The 21,443-nt window shown below is 41.2% G+C and overlaps 1 protein-coding gene across 5 annotated transcripts in view; it reads left to right on the top strand.

Annotated features, from left to right (window-relative positions):
• The window catches only part of colq (collagen-like tail subunit (single strand of homotrimer) of asymmetric acetylcholinesterase), a 115,994-nt gene that overhangs the window by 59,335 nt on the left and 35,216 nt on the right, over positions 1–21,443 (top strand). For all 5 annotated transcript variants that reach the window (XM_060825381.1, XM_060825382.1, XM_060825379.1 and 2 more), the window contains 4 exons: positions 2,171–2,197; positions 3,567–3,611; positions 3,781–3,816; positions 17,130–17,210. In XM_060825381.1, coding sequence (XP_060681364.1) covers positions 2,171–2,197; positions 3,567–3,611; positions 3,781–3,816; positions 17,130–17,210 — 189 coding nt within the window. The remainder of the gene's footprint in view (positions 1–2,170; positions 2,198–3,566; positions 3,612–3,780; positions 3,817–17,129; positions 17,211–21,443) is intronic.

The raw sequence follows: 21,443 nt of genomic DNA, 5'->3' as shown, positions 1-21,443 counted from the left end.
ATGGGAATATGTCTTAGAGTTGGGCTTGAGCATGCTTGAATGATCAAAATGCTTCAGTGCATTTCCTGAGTCATTTGTTATTCTGTTGAATCTTTGCTGGAACTTCCAGCAACATATTATGGCCTTTTGAGATTTCGAGATAACTTATTGAGGAAGGTGGATTAGGAAGAAACTAATCTTTCACTTAGTCAAAACCCGAGAAGCTAATGTACAGCAACAATCAGCTGTTCTTTTGAGACAGGTATAGCAGCTCTCTCTAAACTTGTCATGCAGCTGAGTGGCATCCACATGGTGCGGAAATCTATCTATAGTGCTCTTAATGGAAAAAAGACAACTTGTTCCTAAAGTCAAATGGAAATGAATTTTTTTAAAATATATGCACAAGTGGAAAGCTGTTTGAAATATGATATCACAAAAGCCTGACACAGGAATTATTGATATAACAGACTCAAGCATAGCCGTTATATAGAATGTGTCATTGGCAAAATCGAAGAGCAGCTTTGTAATCTGTCAATATCACCTTTTTTAAAAATAAATTGCTACAAGTAACATCCCACAAAACCTGGGACAACATCAGTATCATAAAGCTAATCGAGTTGTGTAATTAACAAAAATAATATATATTTTAAATTAGTTAGAGAGCACAATGGTGAAATCCAATTATGGAGCTCAGATGATGTAATGAATTGTGAAAATGCAATTCAAGACATTTATGACTGACACCTGAACCCTGAGATTAGCTTACACTTTTCAAATAACTCCCTGGTATCTTACTATTAATAACCTAACATTTCAATTTCACATGGGGGAAGGGTTTGTGTATTAGTTTTAGTACCTTTTTGTGCTACCAGTGGCTGTCACAGCAGATTCCAACTTCGAATGTATTCAGTGTCCTTGAACCATAATGCAGCTCATAAAAGAGAATTTGAATTTGGCTGGAATTTTACTGACTGGGAATAAAATTCTGTCCTGTAACAGCATAATAGCTGAGTTAGAAACTATCGATTTGCATTACTGTATTAGCAGGCTACGTCCATGGTTTCTAAAAATCGCCTGAAGAGAAACTATTCTCATCCATGTATGAAATGATAGGAGTAAACTGTATATGCTGGAAATCTGAAATAAAAACACAGGATGCTGGAGACTTGCTGAGTTTTTCCAGCATTCTCTGTTTTTATTTCAATTAAGAGATGAATGTTTTTTTTTAAAAAGAGCATACTTCAATCAGGGATTGTGCAAGTATTTCAGCATTAGTCACAAAGCTCTTTAATCTCTTAACAGAACACTATGTAGGGTTCTGCAGGAGCCATTTTTAGTAAAACAAATGCGCACAGGAGATAATCTTTTTGCATTGGTTTAAATATAACAAGAGCAAGTTGGTTTAAATGGGAAAAAGCTGTGTTTGTGGTGCTCACCAGAGCCTCAGATTTTCTCAATTTATATTAACAACTTTGATAAAGGAATAGAGTTGTATATCCATGTTTGCAGGTGGCATTAAATTGTTAGTGTTACACCTCACTAGGGAAGCACACTGAAAATCAAGTTCCATCATCCACTGAGTCATCACAAAAGGTAATGACTTTTAAAAGTATACAGAATTTTCCAATTTACATATCTTTCAGAGCCATGTTGACAAAGTATGGATCACATTTCTGACTTAACAAAATTGACTATTTATTGCAAATAAATAGAATGTAGCTACAAATAAACAATTATGAACTTCAACATGTACATTTACAAGTTAAAACTCTAACCTCCTTATAAACTTCCCCTCTACATGGGCACACAGATAAGAAAAGTATATGGGCATTATGGCCAATGGTAAAAACTGAGAAAGCACTTCAGTGGTTCCCATCTCACAGGATTTGCTGAGATAATTCTGGTGAAGAAGAGTCACTGCATCAGAAACAATTGTTCTGCTCTCTCTCCTCAATTGCAGCCAGACCTGCTGAGTTTCTCCAGCAATTTCTGTTCTTGTTTCAGATTTCCAGCATCTGCAATTCTTTGTTTGGTTTGAAAGGTTTGTGTTAAATAATTGTACTCGTAAGATTGAACTATACATCAGTGCATATGAAATAACAATAAAGTATGCAGAATTTTGTCCCTATTTACAGTGAAATTTCTTGACTGAACATGAATAATTCATTGCATTTGTATTCCATTTTTCTAGGGTATGATGGGACATAAAGGTGAAAAGGTCAGTAAACCATCAAACATGTATGAACTAATTCTATAACACTCAATATTTAGGTTCTCCATAGTTAAAACATTGTAGCTTAGATTTACAGACCAAGAAATTCATCCCTAGTCAGTGATGGTTCAGTTCCTCTCTGCCTTGGTTGGAATATGCTGCTGATATTGATTTCAATTTCCCTGCAATAGTGACAGGGTAATTAATTCTCCTTACTACGCAGCTACCTGTGCTGTAAGTGACTGGCGAGTGAGGACTGAATTTGCTGTCCAAGTAAGAGCAACATCGGAATGTAGGACACTCTGTTCTTCGGGCCTGTATCACCATTTGGTAAGGTAATACCTGAAGTGGCTGTGCCTCAAGTTGAGTTCCCTGTCTTCATCCTCCAGCCCCCACAGCCCCAGCTCTTGACTCCTTGCCTTTCAAAACTCAATCTAACACTACCTCGAATAAATACAGTGACAGTACTTTATTGGGAAGTGAATTCCAAATGCTAATGTCCTGCTGAGATAAAGAAATTCTCTTCATCTCTGTCTTAAAAAGGTAGCCATCTCAAACCTTTCTTAAATGTGTCTGCCCTTCAAAAAAGGGAACCATCCCCCCACCCCCACTACCCACCACACCTTGTATCTATCTTATCAAGTTCCTCAGGATCTTAGGTGTTTCAATAAGATCATTTTTCATTCTTCAAAATTCCAGTGAGTACAGGCCCAGTGTACTCTAGGATTCTAGATTTCCTTCTAAGATTATTGCTCTCCTCCCAGGAATGAGGCAAGTATTGATGACAGCTGCTGTGGAGCATGCTCAGTACAGTCATAGAGTCATACAGCATGGAAACAGACCCTTCGGCCCAACCTGTCCATGCCGACCAGATATCCCAACCCAATCTAGTCCCACCTGCCAGCACCCGGCCCATATCCCTCCAAACCTTTCCTATTCATATACCCATCCAAATGCATCTTCCTTGGACTAACTGAACCCCAGCAACATGTTAGAACTGTCAAGACAGGGAGAGGATAAACCTAGATAGCATTTTAAACACAGTGAACATTGTTTATCATTCTATCAGAGCTGAAAATGTGTTGCTGGAAAAGCGCAGCAGGTCAGGCAGCATCCAAGGAGCAGGAGAATCGACGTTTCGGGCATGAGCCCTTCTTCAGGAATGATTCCCGAAATGTCATGCCCAAAACGTCGATGCTCCTGCTCTTTAGATGCTGCCTGACCTACTGCGCTTTTCTAGCAACACATTTTCAGCTCTGATCTCCAGCATCTGCAGTCCTCACTTTTTCCTATCATTCTATCAGTCATTATGTTCTGAAAAGGACAGGTTAAAATGTGAAAAATAATGTATTCATACAAAGTATGCTTTTTACAGGGGATAAGAGGTGAACGAGGTCAACAAGGAATCAAAGGAGAAATGGTAAGAACAATTTCCTTCTAATCTATAGGGTAGATGATGCCATAGCTTACATATATTATTTGCTGTATTTTGTTATACTGAGATTATAAAGTAGGAGATGAGCCTTAACTTGAAAAATGGAAGACAAATGTAGAAAGTTATTGACCTTTTGAACTTCTTTAAATTTCAGGGTGTTATGGGTCTTCCTGGAATGCTTGGACAGAAAGTAAGTACCCACTGTACAATGATTGATAAAATGATCCAGCACAAGTAGGAAGCCATTTGGCACATTGTGCCAGTTTTGGGACCATTAGTAAAATATGACATGGGGCCTTAGCAGTTAGCACGGCTGTCTCACAGTGCCAGTGACCCAGGTTCGATTCTACTCTCGGGCAGCTATGTGCGTCGGTTTCCTTTGGGTATTTTGGTTTCTTCCCATAGTCCAAAGATGCGCAGGCTAAGTGGATTAGCCATGAGAATTGCAGCACCACAGAGATAGGGTAGGGGTTGTTTCTGGGCGGGATGCTCCTTGGACAGTCAATGTGGATTCAATGGGCCATATGGCCTACTTCCTCGCAGGAAAAGCTAGGCTAAACTTAACTGAATTCATCATTTTTAGCAAATCAAATGACCTTAGTATATCAAAAACTAAAAGCTGGTAGATAGGAGTTAGGGAAATAATAATTGGAAGTAGAAAATAAATAAAGCAAAAGGAGACTACATTTTTTTCTAATTTTAAATTTATACCATTTAGTATCAAAAACAATAGGAATAAGTATCACCAACAAGTAATCTACTTGATAGTCTGGAATAGTTATCAACATCTATTGTTGTGCCTGGGTTTTAAAAAAGCAGTAATTTTAATGGAGCTGCATTGTGCATGGTTCTCATTCACTTAAATGTGTCTAGGTTGTTTTTATTCAGATAATTAAAACCTGTTATTGTTGCCAGATTAATTTGTGTGGAATATGAACATTTTGCAATGTTAATAAATTGTATTTGTGTGGTAGTATTGTCACCATGCCCCATACTTTGATCCTCAAATGATGTGAAAGGTGGAGAAAGTTAAAAATCACATAGCACCAGGTTATTGTCCAACAGGTTTATTTGGAAATACTAGCTTTCAGAACGCTGCTTCTTCATCAGGTGGTTGTGGAGTACAAGATTATAGTGTCATACACTGATATATTGAACAAACCTGGATTGTTCAATATATCACTGTATCACACTGTAATCTTATGCTATAAATTCTGTGTCCTACAATCTTATCCTCCACAATCACCTGATGAAGGAGCAGCGCTCCGAAAGCTAGTGCTTCCAAATAAACCTGTTGGACTGTGATTTTTAACTTTGTCCACCCCAGTCCAACTCCGGCTGGACTTACTTCCCATATCTGGACAGCATCAAGAGCCAGCTTGCAAACAAAGAAAATGTGTGCAGATACTGCAGTAAGAGGAGAGTGATTTATAGCTATGCACAGCTTCAGGCAAAATTGCTTACTATAAATTTAAGACATATAATCCTCAGAGAAGGGTGTAATCATTTTTGCTGTCCACACGGGTTGCCATATATCATTCATAATTATAACCATTTGAGAATGCTCCATTTATGTAAAGTAAACAGTGCCGAGGTGTTGCTGCATGGCAGCTGTGTGTGTGGGCACTCTCTCCTTAGTGCAACATGTCTTCCAGGATGAACAGACTGAAATGCCTGTAGAGATAATCTTCTTATATATCAGCTTGTGACAGATGCTTGTAACATATTAACACCTAAGCAGATTTCTTCAGGCCTAAAATCTTTATTCTGACTCTCCTGCCCAGGCACCAGGTACTCTGTTTCTCTTAAGTAGGATTTCTACCACTCCTATAAGGTGTGTGCTTCTCAGTAGCTCTTCCCTCTAGAGCTTTCCCTATTTTGTCATCATATCTGGTTTCCCTTGGGCCACAATATTCCATCCTTCATGAATATGGCTGAGTTTTAATTACCTCAGCTTTCAGCTCAATTCCAGCTGTTTGAATGTCTCATTATTGACATTTGTACTGCCAGTTGAGATTATTGATTCTGCTGCTTTATTGAATGACCCGCTGTGTGAGTGATGTACTGCAGCTCCAGCACAACAGTAAAATGAGAAATTAACTGTCATGCTTGGTAACTCAGAGAATTAAGCAATATGCAGTTAGCTCCTCAGTAGTGCTAAAATAACCATTTCTAAGCTTGTACCTTATGTATACTATTATGCCTGTCTTTTTCATCAACAGCTATGGAAACTATTTGTTAATACAGGCTGATTCTACATGATCAAAATATTAGCAATTTCCCAAGATCCCCAAACACTTTACCTCCCACTAACCATATGTATATATGGTTAGTGATTCAATGGCTGTCTGTTCTCCGTCCCACACTCTGCCCCCCCTTCACCCCGCACCCCCCCCCCCCCATCCCCATTTGGGCCTTTCCATGTGGCAGAAACAGCAAAACACTCTGCGACTTCAAATTACAGATGTGTCAAACTAGCAGTCCATTCCACATTCTCTGCTGCTGTGGAAATGACAGCAGGTCTGAGGCAGGGTTAGAAATATCTCCATACTCCATGGCAAAACAATGGAATAGCTACCGAATTAATTACAAAACTTCAGTAAGTAAAAGTAGTAGTCCTGCTAAGAGTGCTGGAGAGGCAGTACTCCAGTTAGATTGTAGACCTCACAAAGGAAGAAAAAAGCCAGACAGCAGGGTTTTAAAAGGCTTTGAAGATTTACTTTGAGCCCCATATTAGTGTTAATTGTGAATGGTATGTGTCTAACATCAGAGTTGAAGTGAAGAGCATGAGTATTGATCAGTATGTGCTATACTGGGATAGCCAGCTGGATCCTACATGTGGAAAAATGATCTCTACTTGGAGATAGGATTGTGTTAGGCATAAGAAATGCTGCTATATGAGCATGTCTAATGAGATAGGAGCACATTATTCTCAGGGTGGGGGGAGGGTCTGGATAGGAGAGGGACACTGCTCTAATTGCAAGGAACTGAATCACTGCATACAAATGTTTAGCTTGAAAAATGCAAGGCAACCCTACAAAGATCGCTGCTGGAGAGATGCCACCTGATTAGATTGACAGACCATACTGCGCCATGCAACAGGTTGGCACTGTCAGGTCTGAAGGAGATGAATGGCTTGTGACTGTTAGAATGATGACTGCAGAAGTAGAGCATTGAGTTGATATGATGTGTCAGATAGACACTGGTGCTTAGTGCATCAGGAAATTCATAGACCTCCTGCGTGAAATGGCTCATGATGGTAACCAGAAAATGCATCTGTTGAAAGTAAGGTTGAGGCACTATGATGTAATGATCCTGATGCCTAGAGAACAAATGAAACGGAGAACCCAAAACAAATGGGAAGAACAGAGACCTGGGGTTCCGATTGTAGACATTAAGCAAAATCCATTCACCTCAGCTGAAGCAAGGCCACAGCTTGGATTAGTAATGCTAAAACCTTAATCTTAAATTTGCAGCATTTCATAGATGACTAAGCCATTGATTACTGAACAGATCCTTGAAGACCACAGAATGTTTTTCCATGTTATGGATGTTTTCCTCATAAATTTTATCTTTGAGTAAGTCAGAATGTGAGATCCACTCAGTATCTGTTGAGGAGTGTTCCAGTTACCCTCAACTCTGGCCTGGGAGATAAGATAGAGGAGCTGCAAAAATTGGGAATAATCAAGGAAGTGACACCTCCTCAGGAATGGATTAACAGATTGTTAGCAGTGCAAAAGCCTGAAAAATTGAGGATCCAAAGGACCTCAATGAAGCTTTGAAGATAGCTCACTACCCCCTGCCAACCATTGAATAAACATTGCCATTAATAACCAAGGCAATGGTCTTTATTACCCTTGATATAAAGAATGGCTACTGACAATTGAAGCAGGATGAATTGCCCTTTCTAAATGATATCCTGGAAGCCAACTAATGACGACAAAGCCAGTGTTGAAGTACTATAATGTCAATGATGAAGTTGCCATGCCATGCAATGCCAGTGAGACAGGTCTTGGAGCAACCTTTACGCAGTAAAGACAACCAATTACTGTACATTTACATTCAGTGTGTTAATGCAAACCAAGCAATGTTTGAGAAAGTGTGCCCGATTATTATCTTTGCTTGTGAGTATTTTGATGAATACCTGTTTGCAAGAGACAAAGTGAAAGTGGAGACCAAAAAGCCACTTCACAGAATCTTTGTTAAATCATTTCTACCTACTCCAAAGCCCCTGCAAAGTCCCTGCAAAGAATGATTTTAGATTAGATTAGATTACTTACAGTGTGGAAACAGGCCCTTCGGCCCAACAAGTCCACACCGACCCGCCGAAGCGCAACCCACCCGTAACCGTACATTTACCCGTTACCTAACACTACGGGCAATTTAGCATGGCCAATTCACCTGACCCGCACATCTTTGGACTGTGGGAGGAAACCGGAGCACCTGGAGGAAACCCACGCAGACACGGGGAGAATGTGCAAACTCCACACAGTCAGTCGCCTGAGTCGGGAATTGAACCCGGGTCTCAGGCGCTGTGAGGCAGCAGTGCTAACCACTGTGCCACCGTGCCATTCATTCTTACAAGAGATATTACCTGGACGTAACATAAAAACAAGATTAACCTTGCCAACATGCTATCAATAGCAGCACTCCTGATGAAGAAAGTCGAGATGCGAAAACAGAATGCTAACATTTTCAGATTCAATGAGAAGCAATAGCTGGATATGCTTTGGAAGTCGTCAGTGAATCTGAAAGGAAAGTGTCTTGTTCAAATCAAGTAATTCATACAACAGTTCACAATTCTCCATGTGGTGTATGTCATGTTGCAAATATCAAGGTCATAACTGTTACTCTAATAGAAGGTTTGAAGATTATGTGATTGCTTTCGATAGCATCTTGAGCAAAGGAACTGGAATAATTATCCCTGCAGTGAGATATTGAATTGCAAGCTATCAAGGATTTGAGTAAAAAATGAGGTCTGCAGATGCTAGAGATCACAGCTGATAATGTATTCCTGGTTAAAGCACAGCAGGTTAGGCAGCATCCAAGGAACAGGAAATTCGACGTTTCGGGCCAGAGCCCTTTATCAGGAATCATGATACTAAGGACCACATCAGCTCGTGCAGTGCTTGTAATAAATACTAAGCTAAGCAAATGAAAGATCCAGTTATCACTCATCACTTCCCAGCTGGACCACGGATGGACCTTGGAGTAATAGGGAGAGAGAACAGTTAAATGCGTGGCTACAGGGATGGTGCATGAGGGAGGGGTTCCGGTATCTGGATAACTGGGGTTCTTTCTGGGGAAGGTGGGACCTCTATAAACAGGATGGTCTACACCTGAACCTAAGAGGCACCAGTATCCTTGGGGGGAGGTTTGCTAGTGCTCTTTGAGGGGGTTTAAACTAACTCTGCAGGGGCATGGGAACCTAGACTGTAACTTTAGGGTGCAGGACCTTGAGTGTAGGGAGGTTAGGAACATGGCATCAATCTCAAAGGAGGGTGCCTGTAAACAGGAAGGTGGCTTGAAGTGTGTATACTTCAATGCGAGAAGTATACGAAATAAGGTAGGTGAATTTGCAGTGTGGGTTGGTACCTGGGATTTTGATGTTGTGGCTATTACGGAGACATGGGTAGAACAGGGACAGGATTGGCTGTTGCAGGTTCCAGGGTTTAAATGTTTTAGTAGGGTCAGAGGTGGGGGTAAAAGAGGGAGAGGTGTGGCATTGCTTGTCAAGGATAATATTATAGTGGTGGAAAGGATGATGGATGAAGACTTACCATCTGAGGTAGTTTGGGCTAAGGTTAGAAATAGGAAAGGTGAGGTCACCCTGTTAGGAGTTTTCTACAGGCCTCCTAATAGTCCTAGAGACGTAGAAGAAAGGATTGCGAGGATGATTCAGGAGAAGAGTGAAAGTAATAGGGTGGTTGTTATGGGGGACTTTAACTTTTCAGATATTGACTGGGAAAGCTATAGCTCGAGTACGTTAGATGGGTCGGTGTTTGTCCAGTGTGTGCAGGAGGGTTTCCTGACACAATATGTAGACAGGCCAACAAGAAGTGAGGCTATACTGGATTTGGTTCTGAGTAACGAACCAGGCCAGGTGTTAGAATTGGAGGTAGGTGAGCACTTTGGGGACAGTGACCACAATTCGGTGACTTTTACACTAGTGATGGAGAGGGATAAGTGTGCACTGCAGGGCAAGAGTTATAGCTGGGGGCAGGGAAATTATGATGCGGTGAGGCATGACTTAGGATGCGTGGCTTGGAAAAGTAGGCTTCAAGGGAAGGGCACAATCGATATGTGGAGCTTGTTCAAGAAGCAACAATTGAGTGTCCTTGATAAGTATGTACCTGTCAGGCAGGGAGGAAAGGGTCGTGTGAGGGAACCGTGGTTTAATGAGGAATTGGAATCCCTTGTTAAAGGGAAGAGGGTGGTCTATGTAAAGATGATGCGTGAAAGTTCAATTGGGGCAATTGAGAGTTATAAGGTAGCCAGGAAGGATCTAAAGAGAGAGCTAAGAGCAGCAAGGAGGGGACATGAAAAGTCCTTGGTTGGTAGGATTAGGGAAAACCCAAAGGCTTTCTATAGGTATGTCAGGAAAAAAAGAATGACTAGGGTAGGAATAGGTCCAGTCAAGGATAGTAGTGGGAAGTTGTGTGTGGAGGCTGAAGAGATTGGGGAGACACTGAATGAATACTTTGTCAGTATTCACTCAGGAACAGGACATTGTTGCCGATGTGAATATTGAGTCACAATTAATTAGAATGGATGGCTTTGAGGTATGTAGGGAAGAGGTGTTGGAAATTCTGGAAAGGGTGAAAATAGATAAGTCCCCTGGGCCTGATGACATTTATTCTAGGATTCTCTGGGAAGCAAGGAAGAAGGTTGCAGAGCCATTGACCTTGATTTTTATGTCCTCGTTGTCTACAGGAATAGTGCCAGAAGACTGAAGGATAGCAAATGTGGCTCCTTTTTTCAAGAAGGGGAGTAGGGATAACTCTAGTAACTATAGGCTGGTGAGTCTCACTTCTGTTGTGGGCAAAGTCTTTGAGAGAATTGTAAGGGATAGGATTTATGAACATCTGGATAGGAATAATGTGATCAAGGATAGTCAGCATTATTTTGTGAAGGGCAGGTCGTGTCTCACAAACCTTATTGAATTGTTTGAGAAGGTGACTAAGGAGGAGGACGAGGGTAAAGCGGTAGATGTGGTGTATATGGATTTTAGTAAGGCGTTTGATAAGGTTCTCCATGGTAGGCTACTGCAAAAACTACGGAGGTTTGGCATTGAGGGTGAGTTGGAGGTTTGGATTAGGAATTGGCTGGCTGGAAGAAAACAGAGGGTAGTAGTTGATGGTAAAGGTTCATTTTGGAGTGCAGTTACTAGTGGTGTTCTGCAAGGATCTGTTTTTGGACCATTGCCGTTTGTCATTTTTATAAATGACCTGGAGGAGGGGCTAGAAGGTTAGGTGAGCAAGCTTGTTGTTGATACGAAAGTCGGTGGAGTTGTTGACAGTGAGGAAGGATGTGGCAGGTTACAGCGGGATATAGATAAGCTGCAGAGCTGGGCAGAAAGGTGGCAAATGGAGTTCAATGTAGGTAAGTGTGAAGTGATTCACTTTGGTAAGAGTAACAAGAAGATGTGGTACTGGGCTAATGGTCGGATACTTGGTATTGTGGATGAGCAGAGGGATCTTGGTGTCTATGTACACAGATCTCTGAAAGTTGCCACCCAGGTAAATAGTGCTGTGAAGAAGGCATAAGGCATACTGTCTTTTATTGGTAGAGGAATTGAGTTCCGGAGTCCTGCGGTCATGTTGCAGTTGTATAAAACTCTGGTGCGGCCGCCTCTGGAGTATTGTGTGCAGTTTTGGTCGCCATACTATAGGAAGGATGTGGAGGTACTGGAACGGGTGCAGAGGAGGTTTACCAGGATGTTGCCTGGTATGGTAGGAAGATCGTATGAGGAAAGGCTGAGGCACTTGGGGCTGTTTTCATTGGAGAAAAGAAGGTTTAGGGGTGACTTGATAGAGGTGTACAAGATGATTAGGGGTTTAGATAGGGTTGACAATGAGAACCTTTTTCCATGTATGGAGTCAGCTATTACGAGGGGGCATAGCTTTAAATTAAGGGGTGGTAGGTATAGGACAGATATTAGGGGTAGATTCTTTACTCAGCAAGTCGTGAGTCCATGGAATGTCCTGCCAGTAGCAGTGGTGGACTCTCCCTCTTTATGGGCATTTAAGCAGGCATTGGATAGGCATATGGAGGATAGTGGGCTAGTGTAGGTTAGGTGGGCTTGGATTGGCACAACATCGAGAGCCAAAGGGCCTGTACTGCGCTGTATTTTTCTATGTTCCATGTTCTATGTTCTAAACATCTTACTCTCACACAGAAGCTGATTATCTTCTCAATGTCCATCACTGTTCTGATCACTGGGAGTTAGGTCAGTGAATGTTAATGATTACCAGTGAAACTGTAGAATGCCTGACACTAGTCACTAAGATATTCACGGTGATGAGTGACAATGGCAGTCATAAATTCAAGCATTTCATAAAGGATTGGCAAATTCAATGCCGTATATCATCTCTACGCTGTCCTCAGTCAAATGAAAAGGCTGAGATGGATTTGAAAATCACCAAATGGATCGTAAATAAATCCAGCAAACCATCACAAACATATACAAGACAATCCTAGAGCTCCAACAAGGAATAAATAGCAATACTGTGAACAGTTTGGGCTCCTTCCAAACCCAGGACCAATTCCACTTAGAAGTACAAGGGCAACAGATATAAGAGAACATCACCACCTGCAAGTTCCCCTCAAGCCACTCTCCATCCTGACTTGGAAACACGCTGCCATTCCATCAGTGTTGCTAGGTCAAAATCCTGGAATTCTGTCCCTAACAAAATTGTGGGTCTACCCACAGCACATGGACTGCAGCTGTTCAAGAAAGCAGCTCACCACCACCTTCTCAAGAGCCATTAGAGATGGATAATAAATTCTGGCCCAACCAGAAATGCCCATATGCCATGAGTGGAGAAGCAAAACACCAGTGTTGGAGGCAGTACAGAGAAGGTTCACTAGCCTGATACAAGGCATGGAGAGACGATCTTATGAGGGGACATTGATCAGGATGGACCTGTACTTGAAATTTTGAAGAAGGAAAGGTGACTTTGTTGAAACATAAAAGATTCTTTGGGGTCTTGGCAGAATAGTTACAGATAAGCCGTTTCCTTTGTGCCCTTTCCTTTGGACCAAAGGGCATATTCTAAGAATAAATATTAATACATTTAAGAAGCAGATGAGAGAATTTTGTCTCTGAGGGTGGTGGTATTCTGTACTGCGGAGGGCTGTCAAGTCTGGGTCATTAAGTATATTCAAGCCTGAGATAGTCAGATCTTTAGTCAGTAAGGGAATCAAGGGATACAGGAAAAAGGCAGGAAAGCAGAGCTGAGAATTTTCAGATCAACCATGGAAGGGTTGATGGAGGAAAGGATGTGGGATTTTCGGACAGTCCTGAAGAAGGGTACTACCTGACACGTTAACTTCTCCACCACCTGATGCTGCCTGGCTTGCTGTGTTCTTCCAGCCTCCTGTTTGTCACCTTTCACCTTTGCACTCTACAGCCTACTGAGCTTGGCAGTGAGTTCAACAGTTTGGGGGACAAAAAACCTTACCTTTGTCTCCATTTTGTTTCCCTTTTTAGCTTCTAGCTTCTAGTTATTTCTTAATTCATTTTCTTTTACTTTTGTATGGCTATCATCCTGTCTTCAAACCTCGTCTCCCCTGCACTCCCTATAGTTGGTCCAGGGTGAGCCAGGGAAGAGGGGGAGAAGTTGGGAAAACCTGAGTCTGGGTTTCTGAAGCTGGCTGGGTAGAAACGCTGCCTCTGGGCTTCACCACAATATCCACAAATAAAACCAAAAGAATAAAGTACAAGATATTCTATTGGCCCTTGCACCTCAGCTCCACCCATTTCCCATGCCATGGAATGACCTATACCCATCCTTCATGTTCCTCCATACCTTATGCCCCTCTGCACATCTCCATAGTGCCCACCCCTTAATATCATATGCCCCATGTCCTATCTCAAACAGCCTTCATAACCCAAATCTCCTCTATCCATACCCATGGCCCCTCAAATGCTTTCATACTTCCACCCTTCCTTCATCTAACTCACCGCACGTTTCCTCATACCTTAGCATGCAGGAGAGTATCACCGTGAGATGGTGACATTAGACACTTTTCACTGTACTCCTGTACTTGAGTATACATGACAATAAAAGTCTAAATCTAAATTCTAAAAAAATCTAAAATGTGGAACTGTACTGTTTGGAGTTTGATATTGCAATGCAAAGTCTAACGTGTGTATGTTTTGAAACAATAGGATGTGCTTGACAACCATAACTGTTCATAGTCATCTGGATCTAGAACCTAGATACAGAGTTAAATATGAGCGAGGGTGATAAGATGGGAAACTACACCTTATAACTGGCCTGATGCCCTTGAGTTAAAGGCAGACCTGGCGCCAGTGTAGAAAAATAAGGTGTCTAGCAGTGTTCAGCTCCCAAACCCAGGACACTGAATTCAACTGTAACAAATCCACATGTCAATTAGCTCAGTCTGACTTCCACTGTTATGTACTTGGTGGCAAAACTCTATGAGAGCTGCTCACTGCACTATTGTATTGTTTATGTAATGACATTCAATATAAAACTTAGAAAAGTTCCATAATTCACAATACACCTCTGAGATATATCCTGGTTACCATAAGACATCTACCAATGAAACACATGCATAACAATAAAATAAATGTGCCCACATCATTTTTCAAATATGTCATATATGAAATGATTTTAAAGAACCAGCAAGCAAATAAAAGACAGAGTTTAATGCTTCTGTTTGGTTGCAGGGACACCACTCTAATTCCCATTTAAGTTCAGGGTTGCTTATGGGCAACCTTCCTGTTCTGATACTAGTTGAGGCAATGAAGTGGTCACTTACAGAGTCATAGAGCTGTGCAGCATGGAGGCAGACCCTTCGGTCCAACACGTCCATGCCAACCAGATATCCTAATCCAATCTAGTCCCATTTGCCAGCATTTGGCCCATATCCCTCTAAACCCTTCCTATTCATTTACCCATCCAGATGCCTTTTAAAATGTTGTAATTGTACCAGCCTCCACCACTTCCTCTGACAGCTCATTCTATAGATACACCACCCTCTGCGTGAAAATGTTGCCTCTCAGGTACCTTTTAAATCTTTCCTCTGTCTAGCTTTGTGCCTACTTAATAAGCTCCTTCTGCTGCTCCTGATATTTAACTAGCAGGCTGGGAGACTAACAAAAGAAGTCTGTTGTATATGTCTGTGGTCTTCTATGGGAGGCAAGGCAAAAGTGAGGACTGCAGATGTTGGAGATAAGAGTCTAGATTAGAGTGGTGCTGGAAAAGCACAGCAGGTCAGGTAGCATCCGAGGAGCAGGAAAATCGACGTTTCGGGCAAAAGCCCTTCATTCCTGATGAAGGGCTTTTGCCTGAAGCATGGATTTTCCTCTCCTCAGCTGTTGCCTGGCCTGCTGTGCTTTTCCAGCACAACTCTAATCTAGACTTCTATGGGAGGCAGGGTGGTGACCCCCCAGTTAGACACTTTCTGTGACTGATTGAGGAACCCAGTATCAAGAAAGGATTGTCCACTGTGTGCCTCTCATTGCCCCATCCTCTGACCACACCCCACACCCCCACCACCCCTTCTTCCCTAGCCGGCAAACCCCTCCACAGAAACTCCCTTGTTTGTTTAGCTCCAAGAATCTATGATGAATCCTGGTGGAGGCCTAAGGGTCTTCCTGGCAAAGCCCCCACTCCTTCCAAACCTGCTAGTAATGGAGGTCAGAGGTTGAATGCTCTCCAAGATGAGATTTTCATTCTTCTTAGGTATAAGCAGGGGCAGCACAATGATTCAGTGGTTAGCACTAGTGCCTCACAGCTCCAGGGACCTGGGGTTGATTCCACCTTGGGTGACTGTCTGTGTGGAGTTTGCACATTCTCCCTTGGTCTGTGTGGGTTTCCTCTGGGTGCTCTGGTTTCCTCCCACAGTCCAGGTTAGGTGGCTTGGCTGTGTTAAATTGCCCATGAGGTCTAAGGATATGCAGGCTAGTTGGATTAGCCATAGTGAAATGTAGAGAGGTGGGTCTGGATGGGATGCTCTTTGGAGGGGCAGTGTGGACTCAATGGGCCAAATAGCCAGCTTCCACACTGTGGGGATTCAATGTACAACATTTCAATGTAACCCAGGGAATGAAGTTTTGCCAAGAAAGTTTCCAATGCATATTAGGGAGTTAATTCCTTTAGAGTTGAGGACCTCAGGAACAGGTGGGATTTGAACACAGGTCTCTTATCTCAGAGGAAGGATCACTGCCAGTGTGCTACTATAGCTGTGTACATTGGTTCAAACATAGACAGGTAGGAAAAGTTTCTAATCCTCAAACTGTAGACAGTTAAGGTTAAATCAATCAGGAACCAGCAACTCATAGAAAGCAACAACATCAATTTGTTTGTCATGGCATGAGTAAGGATCATTCATCCAGCTATAAAGGAGCTTAACCAAATCAGGGAAATAACTTATCTAATTTAGTTGACTGTCAGGTTTCTCCTAGCCGGCCAACACTGAAAGCATATGGTTATATGACATAAGAAACATTCCAAACTTAAATAATTCACCCAAACCTATTTAAAACTGCACATACAGCTGCCCAGGAACCTTTGGAAGATGTTGAGGCTCCTTAAAGGGTCATTGGCTTGAGTCTTGTAGCAAGTATCCTTTGGTATTCTCTGAGATATAGAGACACCAGAGGTTTGTAATAGTCTTTCTTATCTGTGACTTAAGAGTGTGGGTGTGTGGGGGGGGGGGGGGGGGGGGGGGGGGGGGGGGGGGGGGGGTGAGGCGGGACAGGGCAAGGTGATGGGAATTCTTGTGTGTAAGTTAAAGTCGCCATAGCATTATCAGACCATAGGCTACTCTCTCATTAGAGAGTGACAATGGTAGCGGTTTATTCTGAGGGTCACCATGCCTCTGATGAGGGAAGAGGTTGAGAAGGAGAGTCCTTCATGGACCTTCAGCCGGTGTTGGAATTGAACCCATGCTATGAGCATCACACTGTGTCACAGCAGCCAACTGAACCCCAGTTCTTGTGGAAAAAGTGTTATCGATTACCATTTGGGAAAATTTTGCGCCAGCAGGAACTGGCAATTTGGTTTTACAAATGGTGGAAAGTGTAATTATTAAATACGCATTTTCAAATTACCAATAAGAAGACAAATGGATGTAATGTCAAAATCCTAGATTTCATGTGGTGCTCAAAATATGACTGTCAAATACCTTCCTTCAGTGTTGTAGTTAAAAGAACCCATAAGAATTCAGGCTTTACAAATGTTAACAAAACTGTGGAATAATAATGACATATCAAGAACCTAACGTTTTAACATAATATCTTTCATAAAGGGTGAAATGGGTCCAAAGGGAGAATCTGGAGCCCCTGGACACAGAGGACCTGTTGGCAGACCTGGAAAGAGAGGGAAATCTGTAAGAGTATTTTTCCCATCTATCTATTACTTTGTTTCCTATTTTAGGTTTATATTTTGGATGACTATTCAAGTTTTGTGGCTGTGCACATGGTTAATATTGTATGAAGGTGTAAGGAACTGAAAGTTCATCCAATGTATTGATATCACATGAACTTGCGTGGGAGAAAATGGGATTCAGAGTTAGACCTAACATTGAGATTTCCCCCATACTCTCAACAATGATGGGCAAACTATTTTTTTTAATGGGGGCCTGAATGATATGGGCCATTGCTAGATATTTGGCAGAATCAGACACTAAGTGCAGTGAGGCCCACCTCAACATTAAGATCATCTCGCTCTGTCTTTGATGCTGTTCTCGAGCATTGTGGGAAATTTCTCGCTTGGCAGTAGTGTGATGCAGTTAAGTGGGGGGAAGTGATTGAACGTTAATCACGCTGTTCACCAACCAACTTCCCATATTAATATTCAGCTTCTATCTTACAAACTTCCCCGAACAAACTAGACATCGGGAAAACCCAACATGGAAACCATTAGTAGGTTCACCTCAGAGTTTGCTCCCAAGGATGTCAGTGTTGTTTACAAACTGCAGCTCAGGATATTATCCATAGACATCAGCTGCACGCACTCTTGCTTCACAGGAAATTGGCATACAGCATTCAGCAACCTCTCATAGCACCTCACTGATGCACTGGCAGTGTGCTCTGGAAGCACAGACTTGCACTGCAGGGTGCTCTGACAACTGGCATTGAAAGGATGCTGCGAGGACACAAGGTGCAACTCGCAATTGCTCACTTTCTGTCTTGCTGTTTGCTCAATTAGTGCCTCCCAGCATGCCTGTATCATATACATCACGCTATGCCAATTAGTGCAGTCGCAGAAGGAAGCAATTTGTCTTGCTGGTCAGCAGAACTCAGTGAATGGGGCGGACATCTTGCTGCATGCAGTGTGCTTTGTCAATCTCACACCAGCTCTACGTACCAACAGCTGAGCAGCAAATACACAATGCACATGCAGCAAGTAGACAGCCATATCTCCATATCTTCAAAACTTAATGGATAGTCCTCACTAGACAGTCCAGCACCCTCAGATGTCAGTCCACGTGATTGGCCAAAGTGAGGTGTGAATTTGCGGGATGGTGGTGGGGTCTTGGTCAGCATGTCCATCCCTCGGCTGAAATAAAATATTCATCTCAATAACGATGATCACAAAATTATTAGATTCCCATAAGACCCATCTAATTCATTCATTTCATTTGCTGTCTTTGTAGAGTCAGGCCTACAAGTCATTAGATGCCTTGTCAAGTGGTTGACTCTGAACTGTCATTGGAAATAGCATAGCCACTCTGTTAAATTCACAATGAATAACAAGTGTTGATCTTGGGGATCAGAGTGAGAGGAATTTCTCAGACAACATACAACCACAATCTCCTTCCCACCCTGTGACCTGGTTTAGCACATGCAATGAATTATTCTAACCTGCTATGTTCTAATGCTCATTTAGACTTTGCCTTAATATTCAAGCATACTCAATCCCCCTTTTTTTTATCATAGTTACCCTCAGAGTAATATCTCAGTGAAAAATTGTCTGTCTATTCTCAATAAGGAGGCATCTATTCTAACATCTCTCAAGTCTTCAATCCCTTTTAACTCCCCAGTGAAGAGTAATGTCTCAAATCTCAGTGCACATTATTCTATGTCAAACTCCAGTGAATTTTTTTCACTCCAATATTGGTGAAAAACAGTTCAACTGTCAGTAAAAATATATGGTGTTAAAAATAGCTGTAGAGTGTGGCTAGACTTTGATGGACTACTTTTGAGAAATTCAATTTTAAAGTATGGGTGCTCATAAGCAAAGTCATAAAATAAGACACCTTGGATTTTATATTAATGGGCAAGAAGGATAACAATAACAATTTTGCTTGATAACTGTCAGGTATGTCATTACAGAAAGGGCACTAAAGCCATGGATTATGTACAGCAAAAGATCACCACAGTGATATAAGTGGAAACCTATGGTAACAAGAAGAGACTTGAGACAGAGAGATTATTTACAATGTAGTATGGACAACTAAGATGAAATTTCTTCAGTGTTTATACATTGTCAATGATCTTATAAGGGGTGAATAGGGAAAAGTTATTTCTTTCAACTGGGGAGACAGTGACAAGGCAACACAAATCTTAAATAATCCCTTAGAGAGAGTGAAGAAAGTGATTTAGATAAACATTTGAAGCAGAGAGAGACAGAGGATTAGGTTTAAGGAATAGAGCGATGGCAGTTTTGGACTGTTTTTAATAAAACTCTGAGTAATATTATGCTATATAACTAACAGTTCTATATACAACTTCGCTTTGTACAGATCTTTTAGTGTTTTGTTGCACAGTTCCTTCGTTTGAGACACCATAGTGGATTTTCTTTTGAAAACAAATCATGTGATAAGTTTATCTTTAATGTCTTTCCCTACTGTTTGCTTTGTCTATGTTTGGGAACATTCAGTTTTTCCCTTTCTTTCAAATATAACCTTTCATTGCCATCAAAAATAAGATGGTAGCTACATTTGAATTTTTAGGCAGCGCAGAGTCTGTGAATAATGGCATATTTGACTGTCATTCTTTGCTGATTGTAAAGTGATTCAAAGCCAGGGGTTAAACTTTTAACTCATTCAAAATTCATGTACTTTTTAATATCAGTCCCTGGCTCTCACTCAGTATATTTTTTCTGCAGAGGAGTTGCCTGTTTCAACATCAGTTTTAGAAATGTGGCCTTCAGTCAACACCACTTTTATTTCAACCGAACGAGCTAAAAAGAAGTCATGGAAAAAACAAAATCCTTGATATAATAAGGACATATCATGTTAGTGATGTCAAAGGCCATTCTATTTCCTGTAAGAGTCTTTGTATTTTTGTTGACTTCTTAATATAGGAACACTGTGATTGGATGCTCCACAAAAAGCTCTAGCTAATTCAGGATTAAAAAAACTTCCCATTTCTATTTTAAAACACAAGTTAATAACCTTCCAACAGAGAGACCCTCTGAACTTGGGATTCCTCAGCAATATGTCCTCTTTGATACTTCAGTTTACCTTTTGTAATTCCTCTTGAAAAATGTTACTGAATTTTTAGTTCAATTCCTGACTTATAATCCACGCAGATTTGGTATATTTGCAGACATTAAATACCTTGTTGGTTTGATTTACTGTCCAGAGGGACAGTGGAAAACTGATGAGGTTTGTGGCGTCATACCCTGACTGACTCCTTGGAATATATATTTTGTGTTTTCTCTCCTCCAGGCATAACATAAATTTATAAACTAAAGACAGTGAGGCTTCAGGAAAAAGACATTATAACTACCATAGATATTAGAGGTATTGTGATGTGTCTTCAATGTATTTAACACAGAATTGTGACACAAAAACAGGCCAACCTTGAGGATGAGAAAGGCTTTTTGAATACCTTGTCACTTTTGAATGTTTTGAACAGAAAATGCCTTATAATTGGATAAACGTTTTTCTTTTGTAACTAATTTTAGCAATAAAGTCTGAAGTGGCATTGCATCAGTAGAAAGTATTAAAAGATTATTCCTCGTTACTTGGCACAGGCTGAGAATTCTCATCCCATCCAGAAATAGATTAGCAAAGTTCATATGAAGTCTGAAGTAAAAAAAAATCCATGATTGTTGAAATTGACAAAAAGAAATTGTGCTTCATTCTGCATTAAATTGAAAAGCAAATATTTCACTTAAGGTCAGATCTGATATCCATGATTTTAATAAAGTTGCATTTTGGTGCAAAAACTAAATTGTATAAACAAACTTACTCTCAGAGGAAAGTGTTGTTGCAAGTTACCAGATGCACATCTGTAGAACAGAAAATAAAGAGGATAAATTTGGAGCCCACAGTTTGCAACAGGTAATATCCCAGGCTATAGAATCGTCATAATTGCTAGTTTAGCACTTTAGTAATGCAATCTGTACATAGTTTTAATCAACAGAAGCTTGTGACTAATTAGGGGCACATCACAATGATATGTGAAAACTGATCGAGATACTCAGCAATGCACTACCAGTCACCATGTGATTAACCTTTATGTCACAGGGACTTTTGGTGAACCTGGAGATAAGCTCTCTGGAGTCACTGACTAGTCATTTGCAAATATTGAGCTAAAAATTGGTGCACCTTTGTAAATTTGGTGTTGGCTGTTTATTTATGAGATAGGTAGGATACTGTATACAGCCC

This window comes from Hemiscyllium ocellatum, chromosome 5 (genome assembly GCF_020745735.1).
Source record: "Hemiscyllium ocellatum isolate sHemOce1 chromosome 5, sHemOce1.pat.X.cur, whole genome shotgun sequence".
In the NCBI taxonomy this organism is placed as follows: Eukaryota; Metazoa; Chordata; class Chondrichthyes; order Orectolobiformes; family Hemiscylliidae; genus Hemiscyllium; species Hemiscyllium ocellatum.
The sequence above is the reverse complement of the archived record's forward strand: the minus strand, read 5'-3'. Positions and strand labels throughout refer to the sequence as shown.